Source organism: Phaenicophaeus curvirostris, chromosome 13 (genome assembly GCF_032191515.1).
Source record: "Phaenicophaeus curvirostris isolate KB17595 chromosome 13, BPBGC_Pcur_1.0, whole genome shotgun sequence".
In the NCBI taxonomy this organism is placed as follows: domain Eukaryota; kingdom Metazoa; phylum Chordata; class Aves; order Cuculiformes; family Cuculidae; genus Phaenicophaeus; species Phaenicophaeus curvirostris.
In genome coordinates, this window is record NC_091404.1 from 20,669,661 (window position 1) to 20,687,236 (window position 17,576).

The window sequence follows — 17,576 nt, forward strand, 5'->3', positions numbered from 1 at the left end:
ATTCCACTTCAGCAAAGCAAGAGGGTCCATTCCAACAGGGGCTTTTAGCCTCTGTGGATTTTGGTAACTTGGGGATGCTCGAGACCTTTCTCCCCTCAGCTCCTCTCCCTTTGTGTTTCAGGGTGACACCAGCCAGTTTTTGGCAGCGCTGCCCTCTCCCCTCGGCCTCGGGCAGCTCCGTCCTCTGCTTTGCCCCTCGTCGAGGGCTCCCGATACGGTGAAACGGGGAAAAGACTCGTCCTGCCCTGGCGAGGAGCACGAGGGATGCGCAGGACCAGCAGCTGCCACCTCCTCTGCCTCGTTCCTCGCAGGAGGCAGAGTAAAACGGTGAGTTCAGTCTCTCTCACCCATTTCTGGGGCCTCATTAATTTAAGCCAATATTCTTTCCTCCCCAGAGGTCCTGATGAAAGAGAGCAGCTCCACTGAAGATGCTCAGGCATTAAGCCTGTGCTCGAGTTCCATTGAAGTGCCTGATTAAGGCGGTGAATGCCTGGACTCTGGACAATGCTAAGTGCTTTCCTGAATCAGGTTCCCTGACTTCCCAGTGCCCGGAGCTCCTTCTTTCCACCGCTCTCCTTCCCCACATTCCCTGGCCGGACCCTGCTTCGGTCCCCTTTTACATTTCCATTTTCTCACAGTGATTTTTCCCCTTCTCTGTATTTTTTTTTAACTTCAAATCCATGAGTGGCCACTTTTGAAGTGATAAAAATCTTACTCCTTGCCTTTGGTTTTTTTTCCCAGCCCGTTGTAGCTTACAACACCTTAATTATCGCGTCTCTGAACGCTGGGCGAAGATTTTAATACTTCCTTCCCCGGCCCATTACGCAGCAGAGTTTTCAGCCCCATAAAACGGTCCTTGTGGAGCCTTTGCTGCCGCGTTCCCCAGCTCCGTCCTCGCCCCGATGGTTCTGGTGGCTCCAGCTCCTCCCCGGGCAGGTGGAAGCGCTGGAGGCGGTGGTGGAGACGCAGGCAGCTGGAGCAGATTTTTCAGTTAGAACACGGGCTTTTTAATTTCCCTCTCATTACACAGCGAGCGAATAGGTTGCATCATTTTAATCAGGCAGCACATCTGCAGAAGGTGCAAGTTTCCAGGAGCCGGGGTGAAAGAATGAGGGTATAAATCACGGTGAAAGCAAATCCTTGACATCACCTTCATTTCTGAGCTTGATCCTCTGATTTCGCAGCGCAACGCTGCCTTTCTGGCACCCGTTTTGCCTGGCTGTTCGCTATTTAATAGGTGTGGGGCTCGTCAGGCATCTCCCCGTGTCCTGGCGCTTCAAAAATCCCCGTGGGTTTTATTTTCTTAAAGAGGGTTGGATTAATCATGGATTTTTGGCCTCGGCCTCGCCGCAGAGGCTCAGGGCGGGGGGCTGCGCCGCTCTGCAAATCCATTTGGGAGACACCCAGGGCAGCTCGGTGAGATCGCATCCGTTTCATGCCAGAAAATAGTTAGGAGGAAAAATCCAGCAGGTCCCACGGTGCCCACACCTCTGGGATGAGTGAAGCTTATTCCCTACTGATTCTTATTTAGGTGAGCTTTAAATAACTCGGATGCTTCCCGGGGGGACCCATCCCACAGCCAAAGAGATCTCAGCACTAAGCACTTTTTTTTCACGGTGTTCAGCCTAAATTCTCTTTTGCTCTGTTTTATCCCACGACTTTTCCACTGTGAGGATTTCTCAGGTAATTTAAATAGGAACAGGCTGCGGAATACATTTTGGGACGCAGTTTATCACTTGGTGAGGGGGTGATTGGGCACAGGGAGAAGCTGGAAGCCCAGAGAAGGGGAGTGGTGGTGATAGGAATGGTTGGACTCGATGATCCGGTGGGTCTTTTTCAACCTGGTGATTCTATGAGGTGCTGGAGGGGATGCTGGGTCTCAGCAAAGAGCATCCCACAACTTCTTTCTCGCCTTGTCCCTTTGGAGTGAAGCATTTCAGGAATAGCAAAGAAGTAGTGGGGGGATTTGGGGATTTATCCTCAAAAATTTCTCCCTGTTTAAATCAGGTTTCAAGGGGCGAGCTGGAAGTCGAGAGAGTGGAGTACGTGGTTACTGATGGTGTGATGAACAAGTAGGGAAAATGCTCACGTGCCCCCCAAAACCATGAAGAAAGAAGGAATTAAGTGATGTCCCTCCTTCTGCTGCTGTCCCCAGGCGCTTGTAGGCAAGGACTGTGGGAGCACCAGCTCTGCTGGAGCCCTGTATCCCTCCCAAAGGGAGCGGAAACGGAACAGAATCTGGAGAGCTGTTTGGGTTTAAATTTCCTTCACACAAGTGGAACGGATTCCAAAGATCGTGGAGTCATTAGGGCTGGAAGAACCCTCTCACCTCGTCCAGACCAACCCCACTGCGCTGAGCCATTTGTGGTTTGATTTTTGTGATATAAAACAAACCGACTCAAGGTTTTCTTTTCAATTTTCCTAATAAAAAAGTGAATTGACTCCGGAGTTTCTTTTTTTTTTTTTTTTTTCATTGGCAGGCATTGAGCTGAGCCCAGAGGGAACTTAATTATTTCTGTAATAGGAAGCAAGCCTACTGCAGAGGCTTTAAAGAACTTTAAAGAATTGACTCCAGAGCTTGGTCTCTCCACTCCAAACCCTTCAAAATTAAAAAGAAAAGCCAAACAAAACAAAAACGCAAAAAAATTTAAAAATCTCAAAAAAAAAAAATCCAATCTGCCCTCTCCAAAATATGAAATAAACTCCAAAAATGTTCAAAAAACTTCAGACAAACTCAAAAAAGCTTTAGATAAACTCCAAAAAAATTCAAAACTCCTCAAATAAGATAAATAAGTCAAATAATGTCAAGAAAACTTAAACCAACTTGAAATACACTTCAAAAAACTTCAAATAATCTCAAGAAAAATCAAATAATCTTAAGAAACCTGCAAAAAACCTTTAAATTAGCTAAAAAAATGAAATAAGCTAAAAAAACCTTTACTCAAGCTCAGAAAAAATTAAAATAGACTTAAAAAAACTTGAGGTAAACTCAAAAAGGTTCAAAACAATAAATAAATAAAAATAAAATAGCGACGGCGCTGTGGAGCGGGCGGTGCGCCCCGAGGCCGCCAGGGGGCGCTGTTGGACCGCGGCTGAGCGGCCCCTGCCCCTCGGATCCCAGCGTGGTCCCCATCTCCATCCCCATCTCCATCCCCTCCATCCTCATCTCCATCCCTGCCCTCATCCCCATGCCCGGTTCCCGTCTCCAACCTCCTCCCTTTCCCCAATCGCCACCCTCATCCCCTACCCCAGTCTCCATCTGCACCCATCCCCATCCCCATTTCTGTTCCCACATCCATCCTCATCCCCAATCGCCAATCCCTCATCCCCATTTCTGTACCCGTCCCCACCCCTATCTCCATTCTCACCCTCATCCCTGTCCCCTGTCCCCATGTCCATCTCTATCTCCTTCTCCATCCTCATCCCCATCCTCATTTCTGTACCCATCTCCATCACCATCCTCATCCCTGTCCCCATCCCCATCCCCACCCCCATCCCCATTTCTGTCCCCTATCCCCATTTCCGTCCCCATTCCGTATCCCCATCCCCATTTCTGTCCCTGTCCCCTATCCCCATTTCTGCCTCTGTCCCTGTCCCTATCCCCAATCCTCACCCCTGTCCCAATCCCCTATCCCTAACCCCATCCCCATCCCTATTTCTGACCTGTCTCAATCCCCTGTCCCTATCCCCAATCCCCGTCCCTCCCCCCCAATCCCCATCCCCATCCCCACACGACCGGCTGCCGGTCCCCACCCCCCGCGCGCGCCCCCTTTAAGGGCGGGCGGTGGGCGTGTCCCCGCGGGCGAGGCCCCCTCTGGCCGCGCCGCCATTGGCCGCGGCGCTCGGGGCTGCCCGCGGCGCTGCCTGCGCGCGGGGGTAGAGCGGCGGCGGGGCGGGCGGCGGCGCTGTGCGGGCGGCGGCGGCGGCGGGGCGGGACACGGATCGCGAGCGGCGATGGGCGCCTGACGCCCGGCCCGTCCCGCCGCCCCGGGACCATGGCGCGGCCCCGCGGCGGCCGGTGCCTGCTGGGCGTCCTCCTCGCCCTGTGCCGCCTGGCCGCGCCGCTCGCCAAGAGCCTGGAGCCGGTCTCGTGGAGCTCCGCCAACCCCAAGTACGTGCGGGGCGGCGGCGGGGAGGGGAGGGGGGGGCGGTTCGAGTCCCCCGGGAACGGGGGAGAAGGGCTCGACGTCGGGGTGGAAACCCCTAAAGCCGCGGTGGGAGGGGGCCGGGGAACGGGGGGGAAGCGCTGGAGCTGGGGAGAGACCCCCCCAAACCCGGGGAGAACGCTGGAACCGGGGAGAAAACCCCCTAAACCCGGGGAGAACGGCTGGAATCGGGGAGAAAACCCCCTAAACCCGGGGAGAATGGCTGGAATCGGGGAGAAAAACCCCTAAACCCGGGGGGAACGGCTGGAACCGGGGAGAAAACCCCCTAAACCCAGAGAAAACTGCTGGAACCGGGGAGAGAACTCCCTAAAACCGTGGAGAAAGCCCCCTGAAACCGGGGAAGACGCTGTAATCGGGGAGAGAGCCCCATAAACCTGGGGAAAACCGCTGGAAACGGGGAGAAAACCCCCTAAACCCGGGGGAAACCGCTGTAACTGTGGAGAAAGCCCCTAAAACCGGGGAAAAGCGCTGTAAATGGGAAGAAAGCCCCTAAAAGCGGAGAGAAAATGCTGTAACCGGGGAGAGGAGCCCCTAAAACCGGAGAGAAAACGCTGTAACCGGGTGGAAAATGCCCTAAAACCGGTGAAAAAATGCTATAACCTGTGTGAAAGCCTCTAAAACGGGGGAAAACGTTATAGCTGGGGATAACCCCCCTAAAACCGTCGAGGAACCCGCCGCGAAAGGGAGAAAACCCTAAATCTGGGGGAGAAACCGCTGAAACCGGGGAAAAAAACCGCTGTAACTGGGGAGAAAAACCCTAAAACTGGGGGGGAAACGCTATAACCGGGGGGCGAAGCCTAAAAGCGAGGAAAAGGAACTAAAACCGGGAGGGGGACCTCTAAACCCAGGGAGAAACAGGTAAAACCAGGGGGAACCTCGAAGAGCTGGGAGAAAACACCTAAAACCGGGGGAAAGACGGTAAAACCGGGGAGAAAACCCTGAAACCGGCGTAAAAACCTTAACCCGGGCGATTTAGAGAAGAGAAATTGACCGAAACAGCAGGATTTTTGAGGGAAAAGAGCTCCTTGCCGGGGGCGGCGAGGAGCGAGCCCCGAGCCCCAGCTGCGACCTTTTGGGGGAAAAAATGCGCTTTTAATCTTTTCCTTCACATTTTGCAGTGCTGTTTCGCGTTGAGAAGCTTTTCCTATCTTTCATCGTTTTTTTGGTTTTTAAAAATGTGTTTTGTCTTTTGAAAAATTTTTAAAGATTTTTTTTTTTTAATTTTTCATCTTTAATTTTGTTGTTTTTTTTTTTTTTCCCTCCCCCCGGGATTCGGGGAGGCTGGGCGGGCACCACCGCCCCTCGCCTGGGCGCCGCTACACTTGGATTTATTACCATTTTTCGCTTTTTTTTTTTTTTTATGGTTTTTTTTTGCCTCAAAGCGACCCGCGGTTGGAAAGGGGGGGCGGCTGGCCGGACCCCTCGGTCCGGGGCCGAACAAAGCCGGGCTGTAGGGAATTCCATCTGCCCGTGGATGTGCTGTGTGGCTGGGTGCCCTGGCTGGGCTGCGGGAACAATGAGGAGCAGCTTCTACAGCCGGGATGAAGGGCGAGGAGGAGGAGGAGTGGAAGGAGCTCGGCTGTCGGGGTGGTTCTGGTGCCCCTCTCCTTGGGCTCTGCCTCGGAGATCGTGGAACGGTTGTGCCATTTCTTGTGTTAAAACCAAAAATATCCTGCTTTTAGCCTGGTTTTCTTTATTTTCCATACCACGTTTCTCTGAAAAGGGGGAAAAAAAGCGTTTGTGAGGGTTGGAGAGGACCAAAACTATTTGGACAACCTTCCTGCTCGGATGCTTGTATTCCAGTCAAACGATTTTTTATTTCTTGGTTGGGGGAAAGAGCAAGTTTGCACTCGTGCTCTCGAGCGCTGGAGACGAGGGCTCATGGAATGGATCCTCCTGCCTGGTGTTTTCCTTTTCCTTCCTTGTGGAGCTGGGTCTGCTGGGAGCAGAAAGAGCCTTTCCCCTCGGGAACCGCTCCGCTGTGTTGGTGGGGCTGTGGAGAAGGGAAACCTGTGCCAGAAAATGTCTTTTTGGTCGGAACAGGGTGGCTGCGGTGGAAGCAGCTTTCGCGTGGGACTCGGAGGCACCGTGGTGCCCTGGCACGTGTTGGCTGCCTTGGGTTTGGTGGCGTCGCCAAGGCCTGGGATGCGGAGGACGTGCTGGGAGCTGGTGGGAGCACACCAGAGGGGTTCCCACCAACACCCCAATCTGCCGGGGTGTATGCGGGAGTGGTTGGAGAGGTCTCTTGGTTCTCCCTAAACGTGGAGCTCAGTGGTTGTCCGCCTTCGGGATGTATGGATGGGGGGAAAGCACCCATGCTTCCCCAACCCCGCGTCCCCACAGGGGTGGGAGAAGGTGGGAAGCGTCTGGAATGTCTGCTCTGCTGGGGTGGAACGGGTGCTTGGGAGGGATCGCAGCAGCGAGGCACAAGCAAGGGTTGGATTTTGCCGTGGTGCGGGCTGTGGGTACCTGGATATAGTTCTGTTTGCGTCCCGTTCACCTGACCCCGACTTTCGACTTCGTGGTCCCTCACTTTCTCTTATCCCTAACGCCTTGGAGTTCTCCAGGTTCCGTGGCGTCAGGCAGAGCCGCTTCATGGCTGCTTCTGCTCTGCAAAGTCTGATTCTGGGAAGCCGTGGTCTTTGTTAGGCTGGCTCAACTCCTGGAGAGGGACACAGGACCCACTGCCCCTACACAGGATTTTCAAGCCCCTTCCCTGGTGTTCCCTGGGCCTTCGGCATTCCCTGGGCGCTGCCGAGCCTGTTGCAGCCTCCGCCCTGCTCTGTGACTCTGGTTTTTGGAATAAAGAGAGCTAAAGCCATCAAAAACCAACACCATGAAGTGGAATTTTCCAGTGGATCGAAGGGAAAGCGTGGCACTGGGCGCTGCCACTAAATGGGGACAATATTGTCGTGCCCATTGCGCCCCGATCAGCTCATGGCTGCGCTTACGGAGCGTGGGCTGGGAACCGTGTCGGGGTGTCCCAGCAGCTCCCCGATTCCGTGGTGGCTCTTGGAGGGATACAGGTAGCACATCGGAGGGCAGAAGCGATGTCTGGGTTGGGTTAGGAGTAGCCGAAGCGGCTGGGCTGGGGGAACATTCCCCGTCAGCTCCTGGGTGTGTGTGTAGGGACGGCGTCACCCTCTTCCCACTGTGAATAATTCTGTGTCTTTAAAGGGAAGAAATAGGCCTAGAAATGTGTTTTGCTGGATAAAAGGTGGGAATTGTCCCAAACCCACGTTTGGGACGCGCTCATGCTAAATTCCAGCCCCTCCAAGCGAGCTTTTTCTGGGATGTGTGTGGAGCCCCTTGGAAGGGATCTCGGGGAGCCAATATGGTTTCAATTGGATTCCATCGTGTCCGAAGGGGGTTTTGTGGTGGGGCCGGAGGGTGCTTTTGGGATTTAATGGGCCCGTCGGTGGCCAGCCGGGGGCTGGCAGGAGCGTGCTGTTGTTGGGCAGCCGGGAATTGCAGGAGGAATTCTGTCTCAATCCTTCCCAAACTCCCTTGGCGGTTATTTAGGAGAAATATTGACCCTGGTGGGCTCCTGTGCCGGCCGTTAAAAGGAAGCGTTCCTAATAAAATATGGTTTGGAAAATTCATTTCAGGCTGGAATTCACCTCTCCAGAATGTATTTTAATAAGGGGGTGGGGGAAATGGGACACATCGTCCACAGGACGCATCCGTTTGGTTCTGCTCCTCTCTTTCCCTTGTGTAAAGTTTTACTCGTCTCTGCTCGCTGCCTCGCTCTGCAGAGCAACCTGGTGATTTTACAAAAGCAAAACAAATGCACTTATTAACAAAAATTAAAGGGGGAGGGCGGGAAACAGGCATGAGTTTAATCCTTGGTGGTGGTTTTTATTCCAGCTTCAGTGACACTGTGCTGTCCTGTGGAATTCTGTGGGTGCCGAGTTTGAGTTTGGAGCCTGGTGCATCTTTGCGTTTTTTAATGCCTCATACGAGGGACAAAGTGCTGGCGGGAAGGCTGGATCCGGGGGGAGCGGCTGGCCCAGAGCTCCGCATCGGTGGGCTCGCACTTGTCGGAGCAGATGTAATTTAATTACCGTGCCAGTGGGTGCGTGAGGCGCTTTGCAGGAGAAGGAGTTGGGAAATAGGGAAAACACGCCGCTTATTTTTAATTAAAAGCTGCGTTTGGCTCACAGAGCCTTCGGAAACTCCCTGCTCCCAGGAAGCACGCAGGACTGGGAGGTGGGGGCTCCCTGGGGATGGGGGGCATGGATGGATGATCCGATGGCTGTGCCTGTCTGGTGCTTTTCTTCATCTCTCAAGGGTGGTTTGGATTAATGAACTGGACTGGTCTGCATCCCAGCTGGAGTTTCTGGAATAGGGGAGCCCTTACCAAGTGTGCCGGGGGGTCCCTTTGCTGGGTGCCATGGGGCTGTGCTGATGCATGGAGCCTTTTTTTGGGGTGTTGGGTGCCCCCCCAGCACGAAGGGCTCACGCTCTCCCTTCTCCACTTGGAGCGGTGAGGGTGCCCGTCCTGGGGGGAGCGGAGCACCCTGGGCTCCCTGTGTGGCGTTCAGGAGCGGCTTCGTTAACTCGAGTTAAAGAAAGTAGCGAAGGCAGGGCTGTGGCCATTGCAGTAGCTGGGTAAATACCACTGGATTCTATAAAATGGATTTAACTGCTTCCTTTAAAAGAAAAAAAGAGCTGTGATGGGGTGGCTGATTGATTGTAAAAGGAGACGTAGCTTTTTGCGGAGCAAAGCGGCTGCGGAGCCGGGAGGCGGCAGGGACGGGCTGGGGTGTTTGGGCTGGGGCTGGTGGGGGGCTGCTCCCCACAGCGCTTTGGAGTCGAAGCTGTTCCTTGGATCCCTGTCCCAAACAGGGCAGGCCGGGATGTCCTTGTGCCCCTCCGTGGGTGGGGAAGGGTCTTCCCCAAGCTCTGCTGGTGGTTGTATGGATCATGGGATGGCCAAGAGCTGGCGTGCACAGGCAACCACTTGGACAATGTATCCTGGGAAGTGTTTGGGTTGTTCCCTGGAAGCTGGGGGCTCAGCAGTAGGATTGGCCCTTTCTTTCCTGGTAGGATTCCTGGCTTCGCCGTGGTTCTCTGGTCCTGGCTGTGCTGTCAGGGCACTCACCGTTGTCGGCAGCGCTGGTGGGAAGGCCGCTTGCCCGAGGAGCGCGGGCTCCGGTGGGAAAACATCTTGTACCGATCAGTAGCACATGCTACTTGGAGTCTGGCAGCTGAGGCAGGGTGGGGAGAAACAAAGCTGAAATCCACGCTGTGTCTAATTAATGATTGCTTGTATCGGGAGAGCAGGAGGAGGACTCAGCCCCATGCTATCACAGCGTCACATCTGGACAGGAATGTGGTTGCTGTGCTGCTCACGGGGCTTTTGTTGTGCTCGCCTCGACGGAGATGGAGACCTTTCTGGCCCCCCTTTTCCCTGCCTTTTCCCCTGTTTCTGCCACCGTTCCCCTGGGTCCATCTCATCCCTGGCTCTGGGGCAGGTGATGCAGCAGAGAAGCCTTCTCCATGGAGCAGGAGGTTTGGTGGGATTTGGCCACCTCGTGGGGAGTCTGCGTGACCCTCGTTGCACACCCGGCATCTTTCGGAGAAGTTTTCCTCGGCTCTCGTGTTGGAACACCACTGCTCTGCTCATGGCTGTACTGGAGAGCCTGGAGATCCCGGTGCCTCCGGCTCCACCAGCCTCTGTCCCAGAAGCGCCCAGCAAGCGGGGACAAAATGTCCTGCGTGGTTAGGCTGCGTTTGCGCATGGAATGGGCTACGCGTGGCCCCAGCGCTTTTGGGAGCGGGATATTCCCTCTGGGAGCAAAGCCAAACGCCACAGGGGCTGTGGGTGATGCTGGAGGGGAGGGAAGGTTCTGGACCCTCCTTTGTTGGAAGGGCTGGAGTGTGGGGGGCAGGATCGGAGGGGTGTCTCTGAGCGTTTCGGTGAGTGGTGGCTTCCCTGTGAGCTCTCCCTGCTGGTGCCTCCGCGTGGGATCCGACCCAGCTCAGGTGCCGGCGTGGCAGTGCTGCCCCGGCCGAGCAGCTGCGCTTCAAAAATGCCAGCTATTTATAACCCTGGCTCGACTGCTCGGGAATAACCTTTTCCTACCCGGCAGCTGGCCCTTCCCAGGTGGGCTGCTCCCCGGTTCCGAGGCCGTGGGACTGGGTGTTGCTGGTGGGGCTGCCGTGGGGGCTGTGTGGAGAACCAGGGCTGGGGGGCTCCTTTGTGGCCATGAACTTCCCTCTGTTTTCTAAGGGCTCTGTCCCCCAGCGATGCCGCGACTGCGTGAACGTCCACGTGTTTGTCAGCAGGGTTGGGCTGCGGTGGAAGGCTTTGTGTTAGCCCGGTTTGGATCTTGCTGGCGACAGCATGCCCAGGGAACGCTGCACGAGTTCTCTGTTCCTGCTCCTTCAGACTGGAAAAGAGAAGGCTTTAGGGAAACCTTAGGGCAGCTTCCAGTACTGAAAGAGGCTCCAGGAAAGCTGGAGAGGGGCTTTTGATCAGGGGGTGCAGGGATGTGAAGAGGGGGAACAGTTTTCAGCTGAAAGAGGGGAGATTGTGATGAGATCTTAGGGAGAAACGTTTTCCTGTGAGGGTAGGGAAGCCCCTTGCCCAGGTTGCCCAGAGCAGTGGTGGCTGCCCCATCCCTGGAGGGGTTCAAGGCCAGGTTGGATGCAGCCTGGAGCCCCTGATCCAGTGGGAGGTGCCCCTGCCCATGGCAGGGTGTGTAACTGGATGGGCTTTGAGGTTCCTTCCAACTCCACCCATTCCATGGTTCTAGGATGTGACACAAGTGTCCTGGTTCCTACCAGTCTCCCTGCACGACTCCCTGGCGTGGAGCAGGAGCCCAGCCCTGCAGACCATCTATCCCACTTGGTTTTTTGGCATCTGAGGAGGTGCTTCAGGAAAAATAAAGTGCATTTTCACGGCTTATCAGCTATAAATACCGTTTCACCCTTAATATTGATCTTCAATTGTTTGTGTGCTTTCCTTCCCATTAGGGCTGGGAAGTATCTGTGGTTGCGCATCCATTAGTGATGAGGCTGGGACTCAGTGCACACTTTCTCCTCGTTGTGGCTGATTTTAGTGTTGTTGGGGGTTTCCTCTCCCTGGAGGTGTTCAAGACCAGGTCAGATGGAGCTTGGAGCAATGTGATCCAATGGGAGGTGTCCCTTGCCCATGTCAGGGAGGTAGAACTGGATGGGCTTCAAGGTCCTTTCTGACCCAAACCATTCTCTGATTCTGTTGTATTCTGAGCGCAGTCTGGCGCGTGGGGCAGCATGTAGGGGCCGGAGGTGGGCTTGGGTCCAGCAGCAGCACGGGATGATGTGGAGATGCTCCGGGATGCGGCGCTGGACTCCACCGTTCTTTGTCTGGGCTTGCAGTAGGATTGCAGCCCAATGCGAGTGGAAGAGCTGCAGCCACCAGCTCCCAGCAGGATTTGGGGGTGCAAATTGTTGGTGTGCATTCAAAAGCGGGAGTGAGTGCTTCCTCCCCAAAGATGAGGGGCGGCCGGGTTTAGCCCAGGAGGGGGTCCGGGTGGGCTCCCCCGTGCCGGCAGGGCTGGCGGGTTCTCTCTCTGCCTGCCGCCGGGCGGGCAGCATATGGAAAGGATCTGGGTGTAATATCCCGGGCTGCAGCGCGGCTTTGCTGAAGAGGCCACTTCAGCAGGGGATGCGGCGTGGTTAGTCCTCCCGGCTGACACATCCCAGGCCTTCCTCCGACTTGAAAGAGCTCGAGTTTGCCTTTGAATCTGAGGATTTATAGCCCTTTTAGGCCTCTCCAATAAAAGCACGGCTCCCTCCTCAGACAGAGCCCACCGTCTCCCTCCTCCGGGCTCATTATCCTGGGGATTTGTGTTGCTTGCTCTCGCGCGCTCTTGCTCTGTTGTTCGCCACCGCCGCTTTCTTCAGATGTGTGGCCGAGAACTTCAGAGCATAAAAGCCGAGCTGGAGGAGCTGTGGGTCCCGGCCTCGCTGCCAGGATGCCGTCCCTGCCATGATCTTGAGCGAACGCGGCAGCCTGTGGGGAGAGAACCCCTTGCTTGATGATGTACACCAGCATCTCCCCCTGCTCCCCTTGGCCTGTGGTTCCCAGTGATCCCCCTGCCATTCCAAACAGGGATGAGCCCCCATCCTGCTGTGGGAGCGCGCCCGGAGCGCGACAGGAGTCCATCCCTGCCTGCCTCGCCTCGGCACATGTGGGCACTCGGCATCCTCCACCCTCCGGATCATCTCAGCTTTCTACAGGCACGTCAGGGCTCTAACTGTTTAAAGAGAGGCTTAGGAAAGAGTCCAGAGAAAAGACATCATAATTATTGTATTACAAATTGTTTCCTTTAGTGGGCCCTGTCGGATTGCTCAGTCTGCTAAACACATCGTGCCCTCCTCCCCCAGCCCCTTTCCACCGCCCCAGCCTCCCCTCGCCAGCCCAGCCCTGCTGGAAAATTCCTCCTGTCGAGCAGCCCGGGTGCTGGGGCGAGGGATGGGGGCTGCGTGGGGACATCTCCAGGAGCTCCCCAAGGTGACTGGAGGGTGGTGGCATCCTCTCCCTGCAGCTGCAGGGCGATCCCTGCTCATTCCCTTGCTCTGGAGCATCACGTTGCCATCCCAAGGGCTTTCCAGCCAGCAGCGCCCCCAGCTGATGCTTGGGGGCTCAAGGGCACGTACTCACCACACAAAAACTTCTTCCCCTGCCCATACCGGTGCTGCAGGATGGGCAGAGCTGGGATCCTGCCCTTTCGTGCTGTTCGGTGCTCGTGTAGGGGTGGGTGGAATGGCTCCCAGGCAGCGTCTTGGCAGCTCCCGCCCTGGCAGGGTGTAAGGAGAGGAGCCACGAGCGGCAGTGTGGATTTTTTCGTTGCCCCCAAAAGAATAAACGTGTTGGAACTAAGCAGCAGGTTACGTTTCTTCAAGGCCGAGCAGCAAATATGTTTTAAATTTGGCAGCCGGCAGCGGAGAGCGGGTGGGAGAAATTTTCCAGGTATTGCGTTACACTTTCCCCTACAAGGGCTCTGCTCTGGGGCTGGGGATTAAAGGCAGGAGAGGAGGAGGCACCCTGGGCGCGGGCTGGGGGCTGCGGACCCCCACTCTCCCTCATCTGGGCTGCCCCGTGCGCTCCCAAGGGTGCAGGAGCGGGGATGCTCTCCCTGGCTGACTCAGGTCCTGTCTGGGGCAGGGATGTGCTGCGGGGGACGCCTGGGATTAATATTTTGGGCTTCCTCCCTCTGGGCGCGATGGGAAATTTCCACCTGGCTGTGGACACCGCCCTGCTCCCCCGGCTCTGCCTTGCCCTGTGCTCCTCTGATGTCTGTAATGAACGCTTCACGCAAGAGCGAACCTGGGATCCACTCCCAGCACGGAGCTGGGGCTCGGCCAGTCGGTCAATTATTTTAGAAGAAGAAATTAAATAGAAAAGAATCTTATTTTTTAGGGGAAGGTCTGGCTGATGTATCAGCCCACAGCCCCTTTCCTGTGGGGATGAGCTCTGGGGCTCCAGGCAGCCCCCACCAGAGCTGCTGAGCTCCAACATCCTCTTCCCATATTGGCAGGACTGGTTGCTGTCCCTCGCCCCACGCAAGATCTGGGGGCTTGGCCTGACCCCCCTGCACCCCATTGTCCCCCGTGCATCCCCTGTCTCTGAGCAGCCGGGCGGGTGGTCCACGAGCATCCCCTCCATAGCTGGCACTGCTGCATCCCATTGTTCCCAGCTTCCTTTGCAGTGGGAGGCGATGCTTCCCCAGGAGGTGTGAAGGGCTGTCCCAGTGCTGTTGGGTGTGCAGACCCCCCTTCCCTCTCTCTGGGGAAGAGCTGTGGTGCCCCGTGGTCCCCATTGTCTGAGGGGAGTAGGGGCCCTGGCTGGGTTGGGGTTCCAGGAAGGTACTTGGAGGTGCGAAGGGCTGGAGGCGGCTGGAATTTCCCCTTCAGCTGTGTTTAGTTTTACAGTTGTATTATTTCTCTTCCGTGTGAAGCCTGTGAGGATGCGGTCAGGCTGCGCGCCCCTGCCTGCACATCCCCCCCCGGCCGGGTCTCTCCCTCCCCTTCACCCTCATCAGCGGTGCCTTGGCTGAAGCCAATTCCTCAGGTATTCGGGGCAACAACAGCTGAGCAAGCCTGTGGTGCAGGACTGGGATTGGAGGAGGGAGAGGAGAAGAGGGTCTGTCTTGTGGCTGTGCCTCCTCCAGCCCTCTCCCACTACTCCATCTTGCGCTGGTGTGTCTTTGTTCCCATTGATGATGCTGCAGCAAAAATTTTTCCCATTTTCTTTCTTTTTTCACTTGCTTGAGCTATGTGAAGACTTGTTGGGGACAGGGGATGGAGGACAGCATTGGCTTGGCTTGGTGTTCCCTCCGCATGAGCAGTGGATGCAGGGAGGGATGGCCATGGGGCCACCAGGGGCAGGTAAGGAGAGGGGCAGAGCTGCGCCAGGGTTCTGTGCTGGAGAGCACCTAGCGTCATGGAATGGGTTGGGTTGGAAGGGACCTCAAAGCCCCTGGTCCAGTTCCACGGGCTGGCACACCTCCCACTGGACCAGCGGCTCCAAGCCCCATCCAACCTGGCCTTGAACACCTCCAGGGATGGGGCAATCTGGGCCAGGGCCTCCCCACCCTCCCTGGGAAACGTTTCTTCCCAAGATCTCGTCTCCATCTCCCCTCTTTCAGCAGGAAACTGTTCCCCTCGTCCTCTCCCTGCACTCCCTGATCAAGTGTTCCTCCCTGGCTTCCTCATATTCCCTGTGCACACCAAGCCAGCACCTTGGGCTTTTCCCCTTGTTTTCGTTTCCAAAATTAAAGTTGCTCCCTGTGAAAGGACAGTGCCCTCCCTGGAACCGCCTCCGGTGACCATCCTGTGGTGAGGGGCTCCCATGCGCGGCCCTTCCCAGGAGTGCTTCCCCATCCCAAGGAGCTTTAACGCTTGACGATGCTTTTGATCTCTGTCCTGACTTGGTTAGCGATGGGCGCTGCTTCCCTAATTACCCCCTTCATGTGGGGCTGCGCTGTTGTTTGTGCTCTCCTGGGCGCTCGGGAAGGGCGTGCGTGGGGTGGGGAGCGCAGCGTGCTTTCCCATGCCATGCAGGAATCCTACGGTGCTCTTCACATAGCCCTGGGTGCTCCCACCCACGGCAGGCAGTTTCATGCTCCTTGGCTGGTTTCATAACATCCAGGAGAGGCACGAAAGTCTTCCAAAAGCACCTCCCTTAGCTGCGTGTGGAGCCTGTAAGCTCGGGAAGGTGGGTGCGGGTGCCCTCTTCAGGCTGGGGCTTTGCTGGTTGTGGTTCTCAGCCAGGAGAGCACCAGAGCCCGCCTAGCATCACTACTTGGATGAGTTTTACTCCTTTTAGGGTGTAAGTTGAGCATTATGGGGTGGGGACAGTGGCAGGGAGAGTGCAGGCACTCTTGCTGTTGTCCCCAGCCTGGGGTGGGATGTCCTCCTGGCTCCTGCTCTTCTGGGACAGGCCCTTTCCTCCTTCTTTTACCTCTTTAAACATGGAGATGCGTGAGCTGAGGATGGAGCTGGTGCGGAGTGAGGTTGGAGACGCATGGGTTGAGGATGGAGGCAGCGCAGGGTAAGGGTGGAGATAATGTGGACCATCCCGCAGAGTCCCCAGCAGTTCCAGCTGGAACCTTGTGGAACATGAAACTTGCGAGTAAATCATTAACGTTTGTGGCTTTGTACCAGTGTGCAGAGAAGGGAGACACATTGTGCTTCTTATCCAAGAGTACTTCTTCCTTACGGCATCTATAGGTGCCAGTTCCTGGTGCACCCCGTTCACCCCATGTCCCTAGCACGAGGGACCTTGCCCGCCCTGTGCCCTCTGTTGGGAAAGCCTCCGCTGCTTGCTTCTTGTCTGGGAGGGGTGAGAATCCCTTTCCTAGTGTAGTGAAGATAAAGAGATCTGTTGATAGTATGAATGGTTTCCTTACACAAGGATGGGTGACATGCAAGAGTGGTGGGATAATAGCTTCCAGATGCTGCCTCCCCTCGTGCTGGGGCCATGTGTGTTCCAGCGCCCTGCCAGCAAAACTCGGAAATCGGCCCCAAAACCAGGGCTGGCCCAAGCGGTTTTGAACAGCTCAGCCTCGATGGCTCTTGATTCCATGGCATCTTTTATTTATAGAATCACGGAAGGGTTTGGGTTAGAAGGGACCTCTAAGTCCATCCAGTTCCACCCCTGCCATGGGCAGGGACACCTCCCACTGGATCAGGGGCTCCAAGCCCCATCCAACCTGGCCTTGAATCCCTCTAGGGATGGGGCAGCCACCACTGCTCTGGGCAACCTGGGCCTCCCCACCCTCATAGGAAAACATTTCTTCGTAAGATCTCCTCTCAATCTCTCTTCTTTCAGCTGAAAACTGTTCCCCTTGTCCTGTCCCTGCACTCCCTGATCAAGAGCCAGTCCTCAGCTTTCCTGGAGTCTCTGCTGGAAGGAACTCTTCTTGTGCCTGGGATCATCCTGGGTGTACATAGGAGCAGGCTGGTGTGCTGGCTGTGGCTCTCCTAGTTCCATCATCCTCTGAGCTGGGGCTTCATGAGAAAGACTGAGTGCTGTGGGGATGCAATCTGGAATTGGCAGTGCCGGCTGCGCTGTGCGTAGCAGGCGGCTCTCCCGCATCCACGCTGGAGGAGGCTGCTTCTGCTGCCCTCGACATGCTGCAGCGCGTGCCACCTTGGGATGCTTGTGCCATAAACACCGCAGGTTTGGGCATCTTGGCTTTTTTTGCAGTGAGCATCATTGCTAGCGATACTATTAATGAATATTTATTGACTCTTAATGCCAAATAATGTAAACATCTGGCTGAGGCAGCACATGGGTTGCTCGTGCAATGAGGCATTGGCTTTATGGACGCTGGATTTATGGATGTTGGGAATGAGAAGAAGGCAAATGGTGGGGTGTTTCGATAAACTCCCCTGAAGGGAGAGATTCTTGCAGGGCTTCGCTGCTGACCTTCTCGTTAATTACTGCTCTGCAGCGCCGGGAGGACCAGCTGAAAGGGAGTAATGAAGCGTTGTCATCCGGCGTGCTCGGCGGGCCGGGGCCCCGCCAGGAAAATGCCTCCTCCCTCCCGCACTGGGATGTGAGCCTCTCTCTGCATATTTATTGGGTTGGTTCCCTGTGCCGGGTACATTGGAGCCTTGATTCTTTTTTACGCTTCTGACCTTGCTTTACACCAGTGATGGGTGTTGATGCAGGGTTTGTCCCAAGGTAGCTGCAATGAAGGTAAATCCAGCTGGTGGAAAAGGTGCTGGAGAAGAAAAGGGAGCAAAACAGCTTCCCGACATGTTCCCTGATGATAGACACGGGTTTTACTTACCTGCAATTGTCCCTGCCCATAGCAGTGGGGTTGGAACTGGATAGGCTTTGAGCTCCCTTCCAACCCAAACCATTCTATGAATCTATGGTTCCTTTTAGCCTCAGACGAAGCTGGGTGG

At 55.7% G+C, this 17,576-nt stretch overlaps 1 protein-coding gene across 1 annotated transcript in view; it reads left to right on the forward strand.

The window, feature by feature from the left end:
* The first annotated feature begins 3,879 nt into the window (after positions 1 to 3,879).
* EFNB1 (ephrin B1) overlaps positions 3,880 to 17,576 on the forward strand; it is a 48,742-nt gene continuing 35,045 nt past the window's right edge. The window contains exon 1 of the mRNA XM_069867724.1: positions 3,880 to 4,111. Within this exon, the coding sequence (XP_069723825.1) occupies positions 3,996 to 4,111 (116 nt within the window). The 5' untranslated portion in view covers positions 3,880 to 3,995. The remainder of the gene's footprint in view (positions 4,112 to 17,576) is intronic.